The sequence below is a fragment of the Lissotriton helveticus genome, chromosome 7 (genome assembly GCF_964261635.1).
Source record: "Lissotriton helveticus chromosome 7, aLisHel1.1, whole genome shotgun sequence".
NCBI lineage: Eukaryota > Metazoa > Chordata > Amphibia > Caudata > Salamandridae > Lissotriton > Lissotriton helveticus.
Genome location: NC_136068.1, coordinates 677,497,245 through 677,518,870, shown reverse-complemented (window position 1 = coordinate 677,518,870; position 21,626 = coordinate 677,497,245). Strand labels below are relative to the sequence as shown.

The 21,626-nt window shown below is 45.1% G+C and overlaps 1 protein-coding gene across 1 annotated transcript in view; it reads left to right on the top strand.

Annotated features, from left to right (window-relative positions):
* The window catches only part of AFAP1L1 (actin filament associated protein 1 like 1), a 142,977-nt gene that overhangs the window by 67,738 nt on the left and 53,613 nt on the right, over positions 1–21,626 (top strand). The window contains exons 9-13 of the mRNA XM_078652987.1: positions 4,800–4,895; positions 7,176–7,257; positions 8,766–8,918; positions 15,933–16,144; positions 17,983–18,128. Of these exons, the coding sequence (XP_078509113.1) occupies positions 4,800–4,895; positions 7,176–7,257; positions 8,766–8,918; positions 15,933–16,144; positions 17,983–18,128 (689 nt within the window). The remainder of the gene's footprint in view (positions 1–4,799; positions 4,896–7,175; positions 7,258–8,765; positions 8,919–15,932; positions 16,145–17,982; positions 18,129–21,626) is intronic.

The window sequence follows — 21,626 nt, the reverse complement described above, 5'->3', positions numbered from 1 at the left end:
CTTGGGGAGGGAGCGACAGTTGAGAAGACCGAGTTGTAGTCTGGAATTGACTGGGATCTGAGTGGCTGCATCACAGCGCGTACAGCTTGTAAAGGGTTTACCTACGTCGTGAGTGTAGAGACAACCTAGGCTTTTTTCAGGTCGGAGGTCCCGAGGCGTGTCTGCTGAATACATCAGGCGACTAGGGGGTGAGTCTGGCAGAGTCCCTGGGCCCGGGTCCGTCCGGGCCCGGACGGGCCCAGACGGGCTTGCCTTAGGCGCGCAAACGGCGCTCCCGCTGCGCTCGTCCGCTGCGCTTGCGTGGGAGGCACATTTAGGGTGAGAGGGTGTGGGCGTGGCATGTCAGGTGGGCGTGGCCTCGCGTGTGCAGCGATGGCGTCCCTGAACAACAATGTCCCAAAACAGCGCTAATTCCGCTGAATTGTGATTGAGCCTGCTAGGCGCTTTAGCCCAGAAGAGAGCAGAGGTGAGAATATAAGTTTTAAAATAAACAAACACAGAGGATCAACAATTTTAAAAAAGTAGCGAGTTTCTCCTCCGGCTTCCGCCTCAGAGGTTAGGGTTCAATTGGTCGCGCTAGTAGTCAGCGCTGTTGTTATAGGCGCTACAGGCTAGCGATCGCTACAGGTTATCGCTACAGGCTAGCGATGACAGTGCATATCTACAGGCTAGCGATGACAGAGCATATCTACAGGCTAGCGATGACAGTGCATATCTACAGGCTAGTGAAGCCAATGCATATCTACAGGCTAGCGATGACAGTGCATATCTACAGGCTAGCGATGACAGAGCATATCTACAGGCTAGCGATGACAGTGCATATCTACAGGATAGCGATGACAGTGCATATCTACAGGCTAGCGATGATAATGCATATCTACAGGCTAGCGATGACAGCGCATATCTACAGCATAGCAATGACAGCGCATATCTACAGGCTAGTGAAGCCAATGCATATCTACAGGCTAGCGATGACAGTGCATATCTACAGGCTAGTGAAGCCAATGCATATCTACAGGCTAGCGATGACAATGCATATCTACAGGCTAGTGAAGCCAATGCATATCTACAGGCTAGCGATGACAGAGCATATCTACAGGCTAGCGATGACAGTGCATATCTACAGGCTAGCGATGATAATGCATATCTACAGGATAGTAATGACAGTGCATATCTACAGGCTAGCGATGACAGTGCATATCTACAGGCTAGCGATGACGGTGCATATCTACAGGCTAGTGAAGCCAATGCATATCTACAGGCTAGCGTTGACAGCGATGACAGTGCATATCTACAGGCTAGTGAAGCCAATGCATATCTACAGGCTAGCGATGACAGTGCATATCTACAAGCTAGCGATGACAGAGCATATCTACAGGCTAGCGATGACAGTGCATATCTACAGGCTAGCGATGACAGTGCATATCTACAGGCTAGCGATGATAATGCATATCTACAGGCTAGCGATGACAGCGCATATCTACAGGATAGCAATGACAGCGCATATCTACAGGCTAGTGAAGCCAATGCATATCTACAGGCTAGCGATGACAGTGCATATCTACAGGCTAGTGAAGCCAATGCATATCTACAGGCTAGCGATGACAGTGCATATCTACAGGCTAGCGATGACAGAGCATATCTACAGGCTAGCGATGACAGTGCATATCTACAGGCTTGTGAAGCCAATGCATATCTACAGGCTAGCGATAACAGAGCATATCTACAGGATAGCAATGACAGCGCATATCTACAGGCTAGCTATGACAGTGCATATCTACAGGCTAGGGATGACGGTGCATATCTACAGGCTAGCGATGACAGAGCATATCTACAGGCTAGCGATGACAGCGCATATCTACAGGCTAGCGATGATAATGCATATCTACAGGCTAGCGATGACAGCGCATATCTACAGGATAGCAATGACAGCGCATATCTACAGGCTAGTGAAGCCAATGCATATCTACAGGCTAGCGATGACAGTGCATATCTACAGGCTAGTGAAGCCAATGCATATCTACAGGCTAGCGATGACAGTGCATATCTACAGGCTAGCGATGACAGAGCATATCTACAGGCTAGCGATGACAGTGCATATCTACAGGCTTGTGAAGCCAATGCATATCTACAGGCTAGCGATGACAGTGCATATCTACAGGCTAGCGATGACAGAGCATATCTACAGGATAGCAATGACAGCGCATATCTACAGGCTAGCGATGACAGTGCATATCTACAGGCTAGCGATGACGATGCATATCTACAGGCTAGCGATGATAATGCATATCTACAGGCTAGCGATGACAGCGCATATCTACAGGATAGCAATGACAGCGCATATCTACAGGCTAGTGAAGCCAATGCATATCTACAGGCTAGCGATGACAGTGCATATCTACAGGCTAGTGAAGCCAATGCATATCTACAGGCTAGCGATGACAATGCATATCTACAGGCTAGCGATGACAGAGCATATCTACAGGCTAGCGATGACAGTGCATATCTACAGGCTAGCGATGACAGTGCATATCTACAGGCTAGCGATGATAATGCATATCTACAGGCTAGCGATGACAGCGCATATCTACAGGATAGCAATGACAGCGCATATCTACAGGCTAGCGATGACAGTGCATATCTACAGGCTAGGGATGACGGTGCATATCTACAGGCTAGTAAAGCCAATGCATATCTACAGGCTAGCGATGACAGTGCATATCTACAGGCTAGCGATGACAGAGCATATCTACAGGCTAGCGATGACAGCGCATATCTACAGGCTAGCGATGACAGTGCATATCTACAGGCTAGTGAAGCCAATGCATATCTACAGGCTAGCGATGACAGTGCATATCTACAGGCTAGCGATGACAGTGCATATCATCAGGCTAGCGATGACAGTACACACCTACAGGCTAGTGATGACAATGCATATTTATGGGCTAGCGATGACAATGCATATCTACAGGCTAGCGATGACAGTGCATATAGGCTAGCAATGACAGTGCATAATTACAGGCCAGTGATGACACTTCATATCTACAGGCTACCGATGACAGTGCATATCTACAGGCTAGCGATAACAGTGCATATCTACAGGCTAGCGATGACAATGCATATCTACAGGCTAGCGATGACAGAGCATATCTACAGGCTAGCGATGACAGTGCATATCTAAAGGCTTGTGAAGCCAATGCATATCTACAGGCTAGCGATGACAGTGCATATCTACAGGCTAGCGATGACAGAGCATATCTACAGGCTAGCGATGACAGTGCATATCTACAGGCTAGTGAAGCCAATGCATATCTACAGGCTAGCGATGACAGTGCATATCTACAGGCTAGCGATGACAGTGCATATCTACAGGCTAGCGATGACAGTGCATATCTACAGGCTAGCGATGACAGTGCATATCTACAGGCTAGTGAAGCCAATGCATATCTACAGGCTAGCGATGACAGTGCATATCTACAGGCTAGCGATGACAGAGCATATCTACAGGCTAGCGATGACAGTGCATATCTACAGGCTAGCAATGACAGTGCATATCTACAGGCTAGCGATGACAATGCATATCTACAGGCTAGCGATGACAGAGCATATCTACAGGCTAGCGATGACAGTGCATAGCTACAGGCTAGTGATGACAGAGCATATCTACAGGCTAGCGATGACAGTGCATATCTACAGGATAGCGATGACAGTGCATATCTACAGGCTAGCGATGATAATGCATATCTACAGGCTAGCGATGACAGCGCATATCTACAGGATAGCAATGACAGCGCATATCTACAGGCTAGTGAAGCCAATGCATATCTACAGGCTAGCGATGACAGTGCATATCTACAGGCTAGTGAAGCCAATGCATATCTACAGGCTAGCGATGACAGTGCATATCTACAGGCTAGCGATGACAGAGCATATCTACAGGCTAGCGATGACAGTGCATATCTACAGGCTAGCGATGATAATGCATATCTACAGGCTAGCGACGACAGCACATATCTACAGGATAGCAATGACAGCGCATATCTACAGGCTAGCGATGACCGTGCATATCTACAGGCTAGCGATGATGGTGCATATCTACAGGCTAGTGAAGCCAATGCATATCTACAGGCTAGCGATGACAGTGCATATCTACAGGCTAGCGATGACAGTGCATACACTCACAAGGAGACCACAGGCAGCTGAGGTGCAATCTTCTCCCACTCACAAGAACGACATCACAGGCAGCAGCAGTGCAAGCTTCTTACACTCACAAGGAGACCACAGGCAGCAGATTTGCAAGCTTCTCACACTCACAAGAAGGACATCACAGGCAAGTGGTGCAATATTCTCACACTCACAAGGAGATCACTGGCAGTACACACCACATGAACACACTCCATAACACATAGCAACAATACATTGGCATTTACAATGCCATTAGCTCAAACTCAAATAAATCCGAGCCCGATTGCATTTCTAATGCTTGTTATCAGTTTTCTTCACTCGAACAGGATGGTTCTAAATCACACTTCAGAAACCACTGGTAAGTCGACAGCAGTGTGCTGCATTAAGTCATAAACAGGACAGAAAATTGGGAAACCAAGTAGTGAACCTGCCTTCTTGCGCTGCTGTTCGGAAAGACCTGGGCTTCCTCATCCATTTGTTATTTTACAAAAGGATGGCCCTGCCTGGCCATCTTACACCTGGTACCCAGATCTGATGCCCTGTTCTTCAGGCCCAGAGCAGACGCTTTTGCTGTGTTTACAACCCGTGTATGACCAAAGATGTTTTCTTTGCAGGTGATCAGAGAGGTGAGCAGTCCCTGCAGCCCTGGACTTGGCGGGACAGAAGCTCCGAGTTCACCTGCGCTTCGGTACAAACTGGATTTAGACAAGGTAAGCCTTCCTGATAAGGGAGGGAATCTGCAGGTCTGTTTAGTAGAGTGCATTATTTCTAACCTTGGTGCAGGGCCACTGCAATCTGCCATATAAAATGCAATAAAGCCCCATAAAAAATGTGTAATCTGTCATATCATGTTCACGTCTGTAGTTTCATGGCAGCCAATGATCCCTATTTTTTGTTTGTTTGTTCGTTTGTTTGAGGCATTGTCAGTTTTTTAAGCTAAAAAACTGACCAGGACAACACCCTGGTGAGTGGTGGAGATGGCATTTAAATTAGCAGCGTCCAGGTTAATTTTTCCTATATTCAGATCCTAAACCAACACGACTTAGACCTCATCTTTTGTCAACTGAGTTTGATTCCCCAGCTTATGTGGAGACGCATTAGAAGGTGTCAGGGCGAGGCTCATTGTGATGTGAGTGTGACTGAGCGATCGCTATATGAGTGTTACATGTGCAATGATATAAGCTACTCTTCCACTTCAAGTTTTTTTTGTTTTAGACGCTCACAACTTAGAGTTAGTACACCCTGCGCTTATTCTTACTTAGCTCAACTTAGTGGCAGCTGTGGAACTGTAGCGTGTAGCCTACATTGCTGCCTTAGCAGCTCTTTGGAGGAGGCGGGGCTTAAGAATAGGTTCTGTGTCTTGTATACAAGTAGCTCTTGTGGAAAGATTGTCGGAACCTCAAACAAAATTACATTTGGTCATGAGTGCACCTTCCACCTGATCATGAAGACCATTTGTAGAGATCTGGTGCCCTCTTGTGTCCTTACATGGCAGTGTTCTAAGGCAGTTACCATGAATGGGGCTGATGTCTGGCTTGCAAGTGATACCAATTGGAAAAAGAAAAAAATCTGAGAGGCAGGAATATGACTGCTTCCTTTACAGCTAAGCCCAGTAGTCTGAGCAGTTACTGGCAAAGACAACTTTCACATGTCCACGTGTTACAGAAGGACATAATAATGAAATACAATGTTAATTTACAACAAAAAAAATACCAATAATCTGAATGAATCTATTGTAAAGCAACATGCCGTGCATAATTATTCCAACTTGTTGGGTTTTGAATTTGAGCCTTTTCTTTTCAAAAGGAAATTATTAGCCCCAAATTCACCTGCAACACAAGAATATTTTAAGATTGCTGTTTTTTCAATCATGTTCAAAAGCATGGGTGGTTTTAGGGAAGAAATCATAGTAGACATGGAAACCCACAACTTTGGCACGTTTTTGAGTAATTTTGCTTTAGTCATGTAAATATAGCTTTGTTTATAATTTATTCCATATGAAACAAGTGGCTCTTTTGAAAAGAATTGCATGATTGCTATCATTTGAGTGTGGAACTGGAATGGAGCTCTGTCGACACAAGGTTAAAGGCTTTCATCAGCCTCCCGCCTAGGGGTGTATAAAATATGTTGTTCTGTGTATCCCTTTCACATCTGATAAGAGACCAGATAGTGACCTGCTTATAGGGGGAGCGAGAGCTGATTTTGAGTCTTCCAAAAATTTGTATTCTGTTACGGAAGCGGGGGGGGGGTTATCAGATAATGTTTTAACAGATGAAGGGACTGATGTTGATTTTTTCAAGGGCGGATATATCTACTAAGACTTTTAAAATGTTTTATTTTATGAGTTAAAGTATAATAAGTGTAATATTGGCTTTCAAGCTCACAAAGATCAGCCAAAAAGCAGATTTAAGTTGGAAACCACTATGTCTGACAACTTGTTCAAGAAATCTTTCACACACATACATATTCCATGCCAGGAACATTCGCCCGAAGGTATCAAAACATTGCAATGCTGCCAGTTGCAAAGCAGACATCTATACCATTGTGTTACAAACACTTCTCTACTTTATTGGGACACGCAAAAGCAATATCTTGGTCCTTGACGAATCTCCCACAACAGTGTCTAAAAACAAGATTAGTTTTGCTACTAAGTACAATGATGCAACGTCTGAAGAGTGATCTGAGCACACACTGTTTTCAAGTACCACCACCTAAAAAAGCTTACTGAGAACATCTGGGCTCTCAGCTTACAGACAGGAAAATTCTTCTCCAATCCTGGGTCTCATTGGAGACTTTCACTGCCCAGTTGTGGATATCTGTGCAATTACAGATTCAAGCTACTACTTGCATATCTTCCAGTTGTTTAGGAAAGATGCTGGCATCCAAGTTCAAAGCAGATATGTTTCCCTTAGTTCCGCATCTGACACTCTAGTCTGCGTTCTACCTACCTTTACCCTTCTTTACCCACTACCCTGTTCTATTCACCATAGAGACTGTCCCATGAGAAGCAGACCTCAGATTCAGACAGCATGGTCAACGGAGACAACTGTACATTGAACAGGAGGGAGCATGGTGAGTATGCACGCCTGCGTCACAGGAATTTCTGAGAGTCAAATTGCCTAGTTAAAAAAAAGACAAGGTTGGTTTCTCACATTTTTGCAACTAACTTTAGTTTAGGGCTTAGAAAGGATCCTTGTTCGTGATATGATTTGTGGTGGCGCTCACCAAAAATACTGTCTTATTTCCAACACTATCTGCTAGCTTACATAAGTAGATGATAATTTGCTTTATCCTTAATGTGCCAAGCCAGGATGTGTTTGGTTTTTGCAGAGTCTGTTGTCCATTGTTGTCAATTTTCTTTGAGTAGGAAAACAGAGGTACCCAGTAGGCAGACTTTATCGATGCAGATATGAACCTGCACTTACATGTCTATTTTAGTTATCTTGAAATCGCAAAGCAGACTCCTTGATGCGCTCCAGTTAAAGGATAAATATGTTCCTTGTTATTTGTTTTAGCATCTCATTCACTTGGTTCTCTGCCTTCGATAGTATTCTTAGGGCCAGATGTATCAAAGGGTTTTACCCATTCTGTGTCTATGGGAAAATGTGTTCATACATGTGTCCTTAGACCTTTGCTGATACTAACTTGCCACATGGAGGTTCTTCATACTCATACTTGCATACACAGTCACAAGTAAGACCACAGCATTCATGTATCTGTACCACAGTTATTCACATAAAGCGGTCTGTAAGGGTACCCGATGTGCACTTGGGGTACAAACCATCCTAATCGAGTACTTTACTCTTTGATGTTCAACTGTTGTGAAACAAGAATACAAGTCCCAGCATTCAGCAAGTTGTTCAATTAGATCAGGATTTTTTTCTTATTTAGCCCCTCTGTATTGGAACAAGCTTCCGCTCCACTTATGTCATTGTACGGATCATTTTGAATTTAGAAAATTTCTTAAGACAGAGCTGTTTGTGGCCTAGTAATTTTCATTCTGTTTATGATCTGTGCTGCGCCAAGGCTTCCCTTCCAGGGTGATTCGTGCACATTATAAATTAAAATAACATAACATCACCGGACAAGAAGTATTGAATATCTGTGAAATGGAGCCTTACCCATCTTTCACGGAAGGCTACAGGTTCCCATTGCCAATAACAATCATAAGGTCACTGACATTAATCATGCTTAATTTGTAATGCAGTGAGATATCATAGTACGTTATTGCACTAGACTCAAGGAACATTTACACAACCTGTAGGACACTGATGCTAAACTTGTTGCAGTTGGTCCAGCCTATCATCCTTCAAAAGTCTATAGGATCAGTACCATTGTGTTGATGATAGTAAAATCTGTTGTTTTTAGTCTGTGGAGCAAGTTCTACATATAAAAATGTTATTCATATTATTTTTATTATTACCATTGCATACTGACTGGTTCCCACCACTAGTGAATAGCTGGTACATTGTTCTGCAGTTTATCCACTTCAATTTATGAACTTATGTGTGGCCGATCAATGAAAAAAAGAGGATTTTTTTTCTCCATTTGAAACACATCTCTCCTTTATCCAACAACAGCTAAGGTTAAGCGGAGTGGGCTGGCGGAGCTCAAAGGCTCAGTGAGCCGTGCAGCGGGCAGGAAGATCACCCGCATCATCAGCTTCTCAAAGAGGAAGCCATCACCCGAGGACACCCAGACATCGTCCACGGAGGAGGACATTCCATGCTGTGGTGAGTACTGCAAGAACAAGAGTTGATATCAGTCAGACTGTCAGCCCGTGGGCTGCAGTAGGCCTTTGACTGTGAGTATTGAATGCTGCAGCGAGCTGAGGTGTGTGCATGCTGTAGAATGCAACGTGCTACAAATTGTGACCATCTGAGAAGGGGGCATTGAACTGAAGAGTAGGAGTACTATGAGCCAGAGTGGGCCAAGGAGTGTTGAACTCGAGTGTCCTCGTTGTATCATTGTGTGTGAGCACTTTGTGACAGAGCATGTCAAAGAGTGTGCCTACCCAGTGCCTAATTTGAGCCGGTGGTTTTGGGTGCTTAGCACCAGCACTTAATCATCAACTCCGGCGCCATGCTTGAGCACCAGTTAAGGACACATTAACAGTAATTTATGGTAGGTACGGGGAGATTAAGTGATTTGCCCAGAACAGGACGTTAAGCCGTTGGAGAGACTCGAACTTGGCTCCCCAGCTCTGAAGTCAGCAGCTCTGGCCCTTACACCACATCCTCTCCCCACTTTCATGGTTAGTAGTTGGTTCTGTTTTAGGCAGTGCTAACAGGAGAAATGTGCTGGTGCAAGCTGCCTCCTGACCAGAGCCCTGTCCCCTATTTTCGTAACAAATTAACCACTGTGCGTACTAAGTGCCACATCTAGGTCCCAGGGGCCACAGGGACCCATGAACTGCACTAACTACTGATCAAAGACAGCCAGGACACTGCAGTGTCTTTGGGTACTGCGATGGGTCACCAGCTCCCCAAGGAATGGTGTCCTTTACGACTGTAGTCCAGTCAGGTCTCAGTAGGTAAGGAATGGAGGAGGACACTGACGGGGTTTCATTCAGGGGGTGTGGAAGGAAGTGAATGGCTTTCTTTACCTTTCCACCCATGTACTTTTTCTCTGCCACTTCCAATACTCACTGCTCAAGATTAGAAATGATACCTAGTGTAACTATTGAAAGTATGCTTCTATCTGTGAATAGTCAGGTGACATTCTAATGTTGCCATCCTTCGCCTCAGCGAATAGGAGAGTGGTGGAGTTCCCGGCACGCATTTCAAAGGCGTAATTATTATTATTATTATTAAAAAATGTTGTAGAGCGCGTAGTCACCCGGGGGTATCCCATCGCTAAGAACCCTACCCCAACCTGTCAGAGGGCCAGGAAAGGAGGGGGAGTGAGGGAAGGGACGGGGAGTTCAGTAATCCGGATAATGTGTAAACCAAATGAGTACACAGCCCAAGCTTTCCCATGGGAGCCACCGCTGTTGCTGCTCAATATCAGTGTTGCCAAATACCAAGGCTATGTAGTCTTTCTTCCACCACACTACAGTTTGTTTCTCTCACTTTTTAGTTTGAGCCTGGGCAGCGCATGCGCTGCTCTGCGAGGCATGCTGTATTCGAGTATGAACATGAAGCTCAGTTCACTCTCCGCCCATATTTTTCATTGACTTGTGTCATTGTCCTTCGTAAATGCCGGCTTCTGATTCGTTAATAGGCTTGTTAGTCTCTCCTTAGTACCGCCTTGTCTTCATTTGTAAGCTCCCATGAGGACTGGGCCTTTTACTTCAGTTCTTACACAGTATGTCTTATTTAGTCTGTCAGAGCTATTTTCTTTAATGCACTTCTCCTTCTGCAGGCATGACATACTTTCCTGCAACTTTCAACGTGCCATGCGCACTTTCACTTTCCAAGCAGCCTGGGACAATGGCGACCGAGGTCTCGTAGTTACAAAAATTTGACCTACTCGCATTGTAAATGACAATGCCTTTTATTTATGTGTTAATTATCAAAACAGATCAATAAAAGGCATTGTCATTTAGAATGCCAATATACACTCTCGCAAATGCAAGACCTATTGCATTGCAAATGCTTGTTCCAGATTCCCCCTGCATCCTCTTTTTGTCACTTGTTTCCTATCTTTCACGTCTGTGTTCTTTCTTCTTTATTCAACACGCTTCTTTCTTGCTCTGGGTCAATTTCTGCTGATGAAAAATATGTCCCAGTCCCCAAACAAGGGTGCTGATGCCCACCACCTGCAAAAAGTATTCAGTAGAATGCTATTTGAAGCAACATGTGCTAATATCACCCATGTCTTCCTGTGACTGCACACCTGCAGCTGCCTTTCCTTATCCTGCCATCATCAATTGAGGACCCCTTTCCTGTTCTGTGTCTCTCAGTGACGCCTGATTGTGAGGTCCTGTGGTATTCAGTAATTATATAAAAATATCTCAGCAGTTGTCACTGGTTAGTAGCATTGTTTAACACTGGTGTCCTAGACCCACCACTATTGAGGAACTCCAATTGGATAAACACGTTACTCCCTTTGGATATTTGATACTTTACTTGTAGTGAAATCGAGCTGAATTGTAAGAGGTCGTATGGCATAAGTAACAGGACAGAGTAAACTACTTATAAAAAATGAATTCTAAGGCAATGCTGTAAATGTAAAGGACAATATGATGCGATTTAAATGTAGCTTAATTTTGGAGGTGAGAATAAAGATGCACACATAAGAACATCATGTGCTAGCATCTAGGGTTGAGATAAAACTCCAAAACCTTTTATAGAACACACACGCTAGAGGCTAGATTTTATGTTAACATTGATCCCTGTGGTCGATGTTAACCTTTTGGGAAGTGTGTGGATGTTTTTGTACAATTTTGGGTATACTTGGATTTACTTTTAAGCGGTCACTGGGGCATAGGTTACAAATGTTGAAAAGCGCTGTTTCCATATTAATAATATGGAAGCCTCCTGCCCATATGTCTCTTTGGCCCTGGGTAAAAAGCAGGGCATCTGACTGTATTGTAAAGATTGTAGCTGAGTTCCCAACAAGAACAGTCTTAACAAACTAGGGACAGGGTGCACATAAGGCTGAAAGCAGTCTAAGTGCCAAATGGGTACTTCAAAAATCTCTCAGCACAGCTAAAGGGGCCAGTAGTGTTCTGGTGGTCAGTCAAAGGACAAAGAACACGAGTGAGCCCAGTTAGGAAGCTAACTGGTTTTGCATGGTGAAAAAAAGCAAGGTGCTGCAGTAGTGATAGTGCTCATGAAGGCCTACTGTGGGGCAACCACATTCTGCTTGCTCGCATGTCATTATCTGTCAGTCACAGTGAAGATCCAAATGGGCGGGACATCCAGCGGAGTGACAGCACCCACTGGCTTTCATGCTTAACCTGTTACCACCTGAAATTGGGGTTTATGGTCAGTCCAGCTGAGGCGTGACGCGTCTGTGTCACCTGCATGGTAAAGGGTGATCACTCACTTCAAGGGTTCCAGAATGAGAGTAATGCACTGTTTCCCACAATCTTCTCCTCTCTATTTTGCTCCTGCTCCTTTCTTTCTCCACTCTCTCCACCATGCCATTCCTTTCTTCTTTATTCTGTCTCTTCTTCCTACCTGTGGTTTGCATTATTTCCCCTTTTCCTACCCCCTTTCATGACTTTGTACACAATCCTGTGCTTGTTAATTCCATTCTCCTGTTTACGCTTCTTTCCTCTTGCCCTATTTCCATTACTTCTCTCATCTCTCTTTCCCTCCTTCCTGTTATCCCCTCCTTTTCTTATTACTCTCCTCTCTCCATTGTCCCACATGCGATCTACTCTCCTACATTCTCACTTTCTATTAATTTGTTCTCCTTCATTTGCCCCTTTATTGTCCATTCCTGCTTTCCCCACTCCTCTCAATTCCTTTTTTGTTTTTTTACTCATATTTCTGCCAATAATTCACTCCTTTATCTCTCATTTGTGCCTCCCCTCCCTCATTCTCAATCGCCCTTCCATCACCTCCTTTTCCTGATGGTTAGTAAAGCCATAAATGCTGCCTTAAAACGAGCTCAGAGCATGAAGAGGACTGAACAAAAAGAGACACCAAGCATGCCTCCCACGCCTACTTTTCTGTGCTCTCCTTTTTTATATTCATCTTTCCTTACCTTTTCCTCTTCTAACTGTTTTTCCTTCTCCTTAGCTTGTTCTTTTCCTTTCCACTTCCTAACCTTTCTTCCTTCACCTTCCCTCCTTTCCTTCTGATTCTTACCTTACTCCCACCTCCCCTCCCCTCGTATCCTTACTCCCCATTTTATCTCCCTACTTCCACTACTCTTTTCTTCATTTTCCATCGTCTCCCATCCCATGTGTCTCTCCTTCCCTTCCATCACTGTTTCTCTACTCGTGACCTTTGGTACCCATCTCTCTCTCTTTCTCTTTTCCCCTTTGCTTCCCCTGTACCTCTTCGTTCCTTCTTCTTTACTCTTCTGTTCTCCCTTTCCTCCTCCGCCTCTTCTTCTCGCATCCATTTACCTCCACGTTTCCCCTTCGGTCACACATTACCGTGTTCACTCCATCTTTAGAATGCACCGTCTGGCCCAGTGCCAAGTCATCCCTAAAATGGCGGTGTCTGGGTCAGGCAGACACGCAGGCGCTGGGCCCTGTGTGTGGCCGATCTGCATTGTTATGAATACTGGGGCCCAGGACCTGCTCCGCGCGTGCCAGGACATTTCCCAGACACCTTTTGTAAAACGCCTCTGTGCAAAGTGTATATATCAAGAGTTCAGCGCTCCACCTGTCTCCCAGCCCCATCCATTACCCGTCATGCAGTGCGGCCCGTTGGATCTGACTGCTACCCTCCTTGAAATGTCACAGTGTAAGCATGCTAAGACGTCTCAACTCAATTGTAGTTAATTTCTGGTTGTTTAGCGTGATTATTGTATTTATTCTAACATTAATTTCAGAGCTCTGTGAGAATTTATCACAATCATCAACAGCTACCATATGAGTTGAACACCTATAAACTATTTTGTCAAGCCTTGCCTATAAGCTTCCCCTCATTTCTTCATTTCTGACCTTGTTTGGTGAACAGTGACCTCTGCCTTTAGTGCTATCCAGACTGCCCCTTCCGAGGCCCAATGGCATAGAAAGGGTGCCATTGGCCCTAATGCAAGCAAATAAAATATTTTAGTTTGGTATTGCATTTGGGGTGCAGTGGGCCCACTTCACCCCTGGCCTCGGTGCCACTGCACCAGCTGCTCCATTGAATGCTGCTCCTCTTGCTTCGGTAAGAGCTGCCCTACTTGTTGCTGTCCAGCAGATCGCCAGAAGACTGCGTTGAAACCCCCGTAGTGCAAGTGTCAAATTGTCCTAAGATAACTTAACATAAGTTTGTCTGTTTATGGTTATGTTATCAGCATTTGTATAGCACACAGTCTGCCGCCATTGGTATGGTATTGCATCGCTCTCCGTAGCCCAGAAATAACTTTGCAAATGGTCAAAGGTTTTCCGTTGCGGCCCAGAGTCTCACTTGGCTCGCTAAGGTCTACATCTAGTAGTGTGAACGGGTTTGTTCCTGTGTTAGGTGAGTGTGCCGAATTCAAGATTTGATGAAAATGTTCTTGGTGAATGAAAGGAGGACAATCCCGAATCCCTAGCTGCTAGAGGGGTTGACCCCGAAGCTGGGGGACAGGTTTTGAGTCTCGGCAGGGACACTCAACATCCTGTAATTCTGGGCAAATTCATTAATCTCCCGAGCCTAACAAAATGAATGTGTCTGTTTGTAACTCAACTGGTGCTCATGGAAAGCGCTCTTATACCTTCGGGTCAAGTTTGTGCTATATTAAACAAACAAAAAACAACGATGGTGCACATGCCTGATGCCTAACACAAGTACGTGTGTAAGACCCATCAACGCAGTGCATTTTCAGCATGTTTGAGCAACAAAATCAGGATCCCATCGTGGTGTTTGTGCCTGGTAAATTTCAACGTGCCTGGAGTTGCACCTGTACAATGAGATGCTAGTCCAATGCACATATTTACCCGCAAACGTCCAATGAAGCTACTCAGTGACCTTCGCCATCACTGTATAAGGCATAACTGTGCAATTATGTTGTCTTCTTACATGATGCCATTCCCTTTTATTTCTAATTGAAAAATATCTGCTTCTCAAGCAGTCAAAGAAATTTGTGAGCCTTATTTGGAGTTGGGCTGAAGTTATGTTTTGTTATGTTACAAGCATTTATCATGCGCACAGCTGCTCCAGCAAAGGAGCGTCCTGGCGCAAGTGGGACATCCGAATATACCCTCTGCTATATTAAGAGTCTTAGATGTCATTAGCACTCTAAATATGGTGGGAAGGATGCCTGCCTCTTTCCGCTAGCTGCACCTCCCTGCCAAATTCGGAATGAGGCCATAAGGACTTTATTTAGAGTTAGGTAATAATAGGAAATCCTAAAATTTCAGGAAGTAAAGGTATATTTCGGTATTGCTAGGGATGGTATCGTAGATAAAATTAGACATTCGGATTTTCCACCGGTTGATAATTTCCTCCAGAAACTGAAGGCGTTTACTTTGGCACCTAACCTTGAATCAGACCAGAGGGCCTTAAAATAGTCTTTCTTGGCTTTAGTTCTCAAAACTGGCATAGGTTTGCAGCTGATACCTGCGAAAACTGAAAGGCTTCTTTTCTGGAGGGTTATCAACAAGTGAAGAAACATTTTGCTCTTTGGAAATAGACCCTGAGTAAGTGTTTATTTTATATTTTGCCTGATTTTTACATGTCATTTTGTATGCAGTTCATTTGGTATATTATTTATAAGTTTGATTTTGTATGCAATTCATATTGTTTGTTATATTCTGAGAACCTTTAGTTTGCTCTAATGTCATATTGGTCTGATCATAAATTAATCTCTCATCCCCGATAGACCAATAGACCAATAGAAGGGTCAACATTCCCTGAGGAACTAACAAAGCCTAGACTGTAATGGGACGAATATAGGGTCCCATGGGTAATAACAATACCTAGGATAGTTTAGTAGTAGGCCCAGATTATCTTTGCCCTTTGAGGTCCCATTGTGGTGTTTGAGGTGATCTCGGCTCTGTAGAGATGGTATCATCCTTGCGCAGTCCAGATGGGGTGATTGATGCCCTTACACGGTTGGTTCTAGTAGACCCTTTTCTTCATAGTGTATGTTCAGAAGCCCTCCACATGTCATTGTCATGGCTCTTGTCTCTCCACATACTGCTTCCACAGGGTACCTCAACGTGCTGGTGAATCGCTGCTGGAAAGAGCGATGGTGCCGCTTGAAAGGTCACACACTCTACTTCCACAAGGACCGGAATGATCTGAGGACCCACGTGAATGCTGTGGTGCTCCGGGGCTGCGAGGTGAAACCTGGCCTCGGACCCAAACACCCATTTGCACTACGCATCCTGAGGAACGGACAGGAGGTGTCGGCTTTGGAGGCAGGTATCCCATTGCAGCGTAAGCAAATTTTGTGATGCCTGTCTGGTCTCAGCATTGGATCCGTTTGACAAATCTGTGGTGTCAGGTTCTGCACAATCCTGGTGAATACAGGGCCACAACTAAGGGCCTGCTGCCCTTGGTTGCTATAAGAACCTGTGGTACACAAGGGAATGCAATACCCCGCATAGTATACGGGCCTGTACTACACTCTCACCTGTTCTCATAGGTGAGGGTAGAGGTCAGCAGACTATAAGGGATTTCACAGGGTTTCAATGCACAGGAGCCTGCAGTCCTTGTGTGAATATGTGGGTATGCCAGTGATATAGTGATTATAAGTCTGTCAGGAGAGCAGTGCCTGCAGTTCCGGGATGATTACATTTGAACATTGCGGATGTTCCTTGTACCCTTACTTCAAGATATATGGGCAGATCATTCTCTTACACAGCTCCTTGTCACTGGAATAAACTCCTGCTTAGCCTTCGCTCTTGCCCAGATGTTCCCTCCTTTAAGAAGGGGTTTAAGACTTGGTTGTTTTAGATACCCTCCATTTCTCTTCTCGTGTAGTGTAGCGCTGAGATACTCCTCCGGGAGTGAGTTGTGCACGATATCAAATGACCAAATAAAATAAATGTTTGGTGCCAAGCAACATTGGCGTAACATAAATCTCACTATCAAGGGAGGAAGACAGCTTTCTTGGGGCCCCAATTTAACTAAAGACATAGGTATGTGTGTAAGATGCAGAAATATTGGAGACACCCCACCACATTTTATTAGGCCGCCCTGTCATTTTATGTTACCCTACTGCCCCCAAGCTTTGAATGCCCTCTAATCGGAGAAACATACTACCTATTTGAGTGAGACTTATTTTATGTCGGTAAAATCATAACATAAGGTAAAGCGGTGAGGTTTAGAAAATGAAGTGTGGAAAGGTTCAAAGAAAGGAGGGTGACATTTTAAGGAAGGGGTGTAGATGGATGTGTAAAGGCATGGCATTTGGACAGGGTCGGAAGGAAGGGAGATGGTTGGTGGGAAGGTACAAAAAGAGAAAGCAACAGTAATGTGGAAGGGGTGGGTACAGGCAGATATTGGGCAGACTGAAGAGAAATATATTTACTGATAAATGATGGTCTACATATAAATCTGTTATAGATTTGATTGCTGGGTATATTTCTGCCATTTAGTGCTGGGATCTGTATGTATGCTGATTTTCTGAACAAGCATTGATAACTCCCTGGACCCCTGCCTGTTCCCTCTGAGGTTGCTTGATAGGATTCACAAAGGGGAAGGTGTCTGCAGGGGACACGTTCTCCTTTGCAAATCAGTTACCACATCCTTTGAGGTGACAGTAAATAATAAAAAGTTTGCGACCACAATTGCAGTTGCAAACCATACATATACACCATTGCAACTCACCGTTCGGAAGGTATGCCTCTTACATGACCCCCTCCTATTTTGCCGTTCGAAATAGATTGCAAAAACCCACTTTGTGACTCAGAAAGGATTTTCTGGTTCATAACATGGGCATTGGTAAATAGAAAAATAAAACTTGTGGCTGCTGCCTGTATGATTTTGCAAATTACCAGTCTTACAATCGCTAAAAAAGTTTTGTACATCTGGCCTTGTTTCTTTCTTAGCTCCAATACAGACTCATCACTTGTATCTTCGTTGATGTTGTCAGTTTAATCACGTTGTGCGTGAAGTGTAATAGTGATGATTGGTGAGTGCTGAAAACCTAGTGCTGCTGTACTTAATGTGGTAATTCCAGATCTTTAGTGGGCCTTACTAAGCTGCTGTGCCTGTACTAACATTGACCTTGTGTGTTCTTTCCTTCCTGTAGGCCAGTTCTTCGGAGGAGATGGGACGCTGGCTGGGGCTCCTTCTGGCTGAGACTGGGGCTCAGACTGTGCCTGAAGCGTTGCACTATGACTACGTTGATGTTGAAACAATCGCCAACATTGTCACGGCTGTCCGCCATTCATTCCTGTTAGTATGGGCACGGGAATTGGGTTCTGTTTAATTGAGTGGGAATGATAATGGTGGTAATGGCAGTGGTGGTAGTGGTAATGGTGGTGGTAGTGGTGGCAGTCGTGGGGCAATGGTAATTGTTGCCACTGTTTGCTATTCATTCCTGGAAATGTGGCCACCTAGAAGGGCTCTGGGGATGGCTGAATGAGAATGGGCAGGTTTAAAGCAAAATGTCTGTTTGGCAGTGGTCCTAGCAATGCAATGAGTGCCACTTTAAATGTAGAAAAGCTGGCAATGATAGAAAATGTGGTGTGAGGGACGTGTGAGCTAAGAGCAGGTTTGAGATACAATAAAAGTAGTTTATAGAACCATTTCAACCATTAGGAGTGAAATTATAAATGTAGTAATACTTCCACTCGTTACTAATGGGGGTAATACTACCACTCATTACCTCAATGTATTTATGCATAACCTTTCTGGACAGCCCTGCCATTATGGATATCAACAAGAAATGGTTGAACTGTGTCAGAGCAGACAAACTCAACGGAGTAAATAGAGGTGAGCTAACGTTTGTTTTGGATTAAACGCTGTCCGAAGGAAGGCCATGTTCCAATTATGTGGATGGAACAAGTTGACAAAACTCGTAATTGAAAGCATTTTTTAAATGTAGGCTAGATCCCTGCAAAAGAGAATAAAGTTTCTTAAGGGATCTAGTACAAATGCGTCCTTCTTCAGAACAGAAAAGCTGTCCTTTTCGGATTACCCCAAAGAAATGTGCAAATGGAAAAAATATAACCTATAGGTCCAACAAATACACTTTTTTCACAGCTCGAATATGACTTCCTATGCAAATAAAATAATTATTTAGAGCTGCCCGCTTATAAAGTCCTGCAACTGTATTTCGTCTATATTTTAAAATGCATATAACTTCATTATTAAATGTGCATTTACAAGACAAAGTTCAGTGGAGTACATGGACATAAAAGACAGTACATGGTCCATACCAGGCTTTGTAGGGAAGCATAGAATTGTTTGATAAAATAAACAACCCCGAGGCAGTCTGTGATTCCAAGCACTGGTAGCTCTGGGTGTAGTGGCTTATGATCTACTTAGGTTCTTGACAAGAAGACGCATACATTCCATGGTATGAAATTACAGCACAACAGTGGGGTTACATGGAGGGGCCCCCTCCCCGGCCCACCACCTATCGCTTTTGCTGAGAACAGCCCACTGGAGCTCGCAGCCCCCCCACTCCCGCAACGCGGGGGTTGAGGGGGCTTTTGTTACGCCACTGCATCACAGGATTGGATTAGTAATGTTGCAAACACGTCATCCAATCCATATTTTAGTAGACAAGATGCTTATAGAGACACCTACCTCCTAATGTATTTCTTTGATTAGGTTCTGCATAACTGATTAAGTAAACAAACTGACATAATATATCACATGGTAAAACTATGGTTTCTCTAGCTAACGAAGGCATACTCAGTACATCGGCAGGCAACCTGCCTACAAAATAAAAGTAAATTTTTAGCACTGCTTCCTGGAGAGAACACAAAAATTAAATGTTATGCTTGCACAAACACCTCAACTGAGATTTTATTTTTGAAGATATTTCTGAAATGAGAAAACACTCAAGCCTAAACAGAGAGAGAGATAGGCTCACTCCCATAAAATAAATGTGAATTATTATTTTTCAATTGTGAATAGCTGTGAGTGTAAGCTGACTGAAGGGTCACTGGAATTATGGTGCAGAGGAGGACCAATGTTCGAGGCATGTGGGCTGCTAAATTCATATCTTTAGCATAGATCGCCACCTAGTGTTGGGTCCGGATGATTGCACATTGTTGTCCTGGAAGAGTCTTCGAAGTATCACGAGATAGGTGGCTCCTCCCCTGGACTACAGTGCGCATGGGCATCGACTCCATCCCCTGATTGTTTTTTTCCGCCATTGGGTTCGGATGTGATTTCGACGTCTCCTTGTCGGAATCGTAAAAAACTTACTACTTAAGGCCAAAAGGCCTTCGCTCCCTGCGTCGGTATTGTTAGCGTGCGGTCTCGAGCTTCATCCCACTCTTCGAGTCGGATTTCTGCGGAGTCAAGTAACTCTTCGGACATCGAGGCCCTCTCGTCGCAGCAAGACCCCGCCGACCTTACCATGGAGCGATCTCCATTCAAGTTCTGCCCCGTCTGTGGATCTAAATATCCACATATTGATGTGCATCCAGTCTGTAACAAATGCCTCTCGCCGGACCACAACGAGGACAACTGCATGGCCTGCTCAAAGTTCAGGTCAAAGAAAACGCTCAAGCTTCGGCGCGCGGCGCGCCTCGAGGCCCGGCAAGCGGCTCCGGCACCCGACGACATATTCGACGACCCCGCAGAAGAAGGCCGAAGCCATCATCTTCAGATTTCACCGCCGTCGACGGAGGTCGAGGCAGATCCCAAGGATCAAGTCGAGGAACAAAGCCAAGACCTTGAATACGTCGAGGAGGTAGGGGACGACGAAGAAGTCTATGGGGCCGCGGAAGATAGCTCAGAGGAAGAGCTATGCCCCGAAAGTTACATGATTCAGGCTCAGGTCACGGAATCGCCACTCGGCCTTACCCAAGACCCTGCACCGCTATCCCCGGCCCCGCCTTCTGGCCCGGCCACGGACACAACAGCGGAGACGCCATTGCGCGTATCGAAACCGAAACCTTCGGATTCGACAGCACCTAAGATGGCCGACGTCCCATCAAAAACGAAACCGAAACCTACGGCTTCGACAACACCTAAAATGGCCGACGTCCCGTCAAAACTGACGAAGCCTGCTACTTCATCGACTCCGTCGCCCTCCGGCCCTCTGAAGTCGAAGAAGGCTGTCGAGTCGACAGCGCCGCAGAAGGTGCCCAAGGACCCGTCCTCGAAGAAGGTCGTCCATCAGGTGCCGGTCACGGCTACGCCGGTTAAATCCACTAAAGCCGTCAAAACAAAGTCTGCTCAAGCCCTCGACCCGAAGTCCGGAGGCACTACGCATCGGCACAAAGTCACCAAATCTACAACAACGGCACCGGCGCCTAAGCCTATAACGGAGGCTAGGACCGTCGCAACTGAAGATGCATCGGCGGCCACCGCTTCAACGCCGAAGGCCTCCGATGGTACCGGACATACGGCGTCGGTTACCAAACCCTCGCCTTCCTTCACAAAGCAAGTCGCTGACTCCCTCGAACGTATTCAGGAGAAGTCTTCGACGTCAACGACCCACACGTCGTCGGCTCCGAAACAGGTGGACGTGCCTGCGAAGCCTTCGAGCAAGCTTCTCTACACTCTGCCGCCGAAGGTGGCACCGAAGGCGTTTGCACCCAAATCGATGCAGAAGATCCCGGAAACGTCGGAACCTTCGTCGCAAAGTGGCCGGTCGGATCGACATCAAGCCTCAGAAGAAGAATCTGAGCGTTACATCGATGCCGAAACGGGGACAATGACTCTCTATAAAAGAAAGATCACTTCCCAACCACTACAATCATATGTCAT